Source organism: Penaeus vannamei, chromosome 15 (assembly GCF_042767895.1).
Source record: "Penaeus vannamei isolate JL-2024 chromosome 15, ASM4276789v1, whole genome shotgun sequence".
Taxonomy (NCBI): Eukaryota; Metazoa; Arthropoda; class Malacostraca; order Decapoda; family Penaeidae; genus Penaeus; species Penaeus vannamei.
The window spans coordinates 30,716,196-30,718,695 of record NC_091563.1 but is presented as its reverse complement, the minus strand read 5'-3'; the positions used below and the strand labels follow the sequence as shown (position 1 = coordinate 30,718,695).

The 2,500-nt window shown below is 38.9% G+C and overlaps 1 protein-coding gene across 2 annotated transcripts in view; it reads right to left on the bottom strand.

Annotated features, from left to right (window-relative positions):
* Window positions 1–1,876: 1,876 nt before the first annotated feature.
* Window positions 1,877–2,500, bottom strand: part of Lztr1 (Leucine zipper like transcription regulator 1) — an 11,662-nt gene continuing 11,038 nt past the window's right edge. For both annotated transcript variants that reach the window (XM_027357211.2, XM_070130614.1), the window contains exon 16: window positions 1,877–2,488. In XM_027357211.2, the coding sequence (XP_027213012.1) occupies window positions 2,348–2,488 (141 nt within the window). In that variant the 3' untranslated portion in view covers window positions 1,877–2,347. The remainder of the gene's footprint in view (window positions 2,489–2,500) is intronic.

The window sequence follows — 2,500 nt, the reverse complement described above, 5'->3', positions numbered from 1 at the left end:
ATCTATTCCCCAGACGTGTATTCATTCAGCCTTACCCACATCCACACATATGTATATGAAGATGTGTGTGTGTGTGTGTGTGTGTGTGTGTGTGTGTGTGTGTGTGTGTGTGTGTGTGTGTGTGTGTGTGTGTGTGTGTGTGTGTGTGTGTGTGTGTGTGTGTGTGTGTGTGTGTGTGTGTGTGTGTGTATGTATTTGTGTGTGTGTGCATATAATACAGTTCTGTTTGGACTTACTAGCTGTCACTGTGCTATGTTATCTAAATCACTATTTGATATACTTGATATATGTCTCATTTTACTCTGGGTTTAAAGAGGGAGAAAGAAAAAAAGAAAAGAGAAAGAAAGAGGAGAAGAAGGAAAACCGGTCCAACCTTTTGAGTCCATCCTCCCTACCCTTTCTGCCCCTATATAACAACCTAACCACTATTGAGTACCTATAGCATAAGTTTCAACAACGATGGTGATACAAGCATGGTAAATGCATGAAAGGAAACAACTAAAACACAAATTAACAGAAGACTAACCTGCATGTACCAATAATCAGGGTAAAGGTCAGAAGTACTGGTCACTAGATGTTACCTTTGCCATCTTGATTCATTGTTGTACATTGTTAACTAATACTGTTAGTGGTACTAACAAAGAGGTAGTATGTACAGGTACTATGAAAGCAACACTATCATTTGTGTATCACCTAACCATCTCCAGTATATTTTGAATTTTCAGTTGGCTGTGTGTGTGTGTGTGTGTGTGTGTGTGTGTGTGTGTGTGTGTGTGCGTGTGTGTGCGTGTGTGTGTGTGTGCGTGTGTGTGTGTGCGTGTGTGTGTGTACATGTGCGCGTGTGCATGTACGTGTGCGTGTGTGTGGTGTGCGTGTGTGCGCGCACATGTGGTGTGTATATGTGCATGTGTGTATGCGTGTGTGCATGCATGTGTTTGTATGTGTATGTGAATGTAATTAAGATGTTAATTTCATATTATATTATGAATTTCAGTAGATACATACAAGTACCTCTATGGACATAATGAAATACTAAAGGTTGTCTGGTCTTATACTTACTAAGAAAAGACACCTATATGCCAAGTGAACACGAGAGAGAGAGAGAGAGAGAGAGAGAGAGAGAGAGAGAGAGAGAGAGAGAGAGAGAGAGAGAGAGAGAGAGAGAGAGAGAGAGAGAGAGAGAGAGAGAGAGAGAGAGAGAGAGAGAGAGAGAGAGAGAGAGAGAGGGGGGGGGGGACTGAGAGTGAGAGAGTGAGAGGGAGCATGAGGGCGAGGGAGGGAGGATAGATAGATAGAAAGAGGGTGGGGGAAAGATTGAGAGGGAAAAAGAGTACAGATGACAAAGAAATAAAGAGAGCAAGTAAGATAATGTAGATATATGAGATACAGACTAGGACTTTCTCTAATCATGTTATTTCAAACCTCCATGCAGACATTTATGAAATTACATTTGATTATGCCTAGTATCATAATACATCTTGACTAATTAACCACTTCAACTGGAAAAATTCTAACACATTCACATTTCTTCTACTGTTGTCTGATACAAAGGAGTGAACTGTGCTAATGAACAGAGAATGGAAGATATCTATTATATAGTACACATCTCAAACTAATTCATTTCTTAATTCTTCCAATATTCAAAATTTATTTAGCGGTTACTCTGTATGATATTTACCAAAATATTTTTTTTATTGTATGTTACATAAATCTTTTACACATGAAATCCAAAAGGTTGATGAGCTGTTACATTTCCTTTTGCAATACATTACCAGCAATGTGTTAATATAAAACAGAGAAATGCCAAATTGTCATGGCTTCTTTGACTTCCTTTTTTTCCCTCATTGAGGGGATGGGGGTAGAAAATTATATCTAATACTTTTAACAGTTTAATAATATCTAATATTCTATGTACTATCACTTGTCAGAAATAATGAGAATATATTTCCTGGCAAAATTTAAGCACCAGTAAAGCTGCTTTCATTCCACTTAATGGAAAGAATGTGTAGCAAAATATATTATTACGTAAATGCTACTTTCTTAAAGATCCTTGTGCCCATTTTCGAATCACAGAAAAGTCCAAAACTGAGTAATATTAACTGTTCAGGTACAATGGATACCCAAAAGCATTTGACAGATCATAATACTGACTGAATGTTCTCCATTTCTAGGTTCAAGACGCATAATCAAAGCACATGTAGCCGCATCTTAGTAGGACACTACATCTCTCCCTAAAGACATGATCATTCAGTTTGCGTAAGATGTTCCTGTCTGCTTCGAGTTCATACTGGTCTGGCTGAGTGACCTCTTCCACTAAATACTCCTCATCTAAACACTCTTGGAGGGTTCATCCCGAGTCCGAAGTGCTTAAACTTATTGAGGACATGTCGTGGCACAGCTTTGAGTCAGACATGTCTTCAGCCAAAGCCTCGAGGATGTCAAGCAGGAGATCACGGCTCAGGCATTTCATCTTTGGCAGCTGTGCGACCTGAAAAGAAAA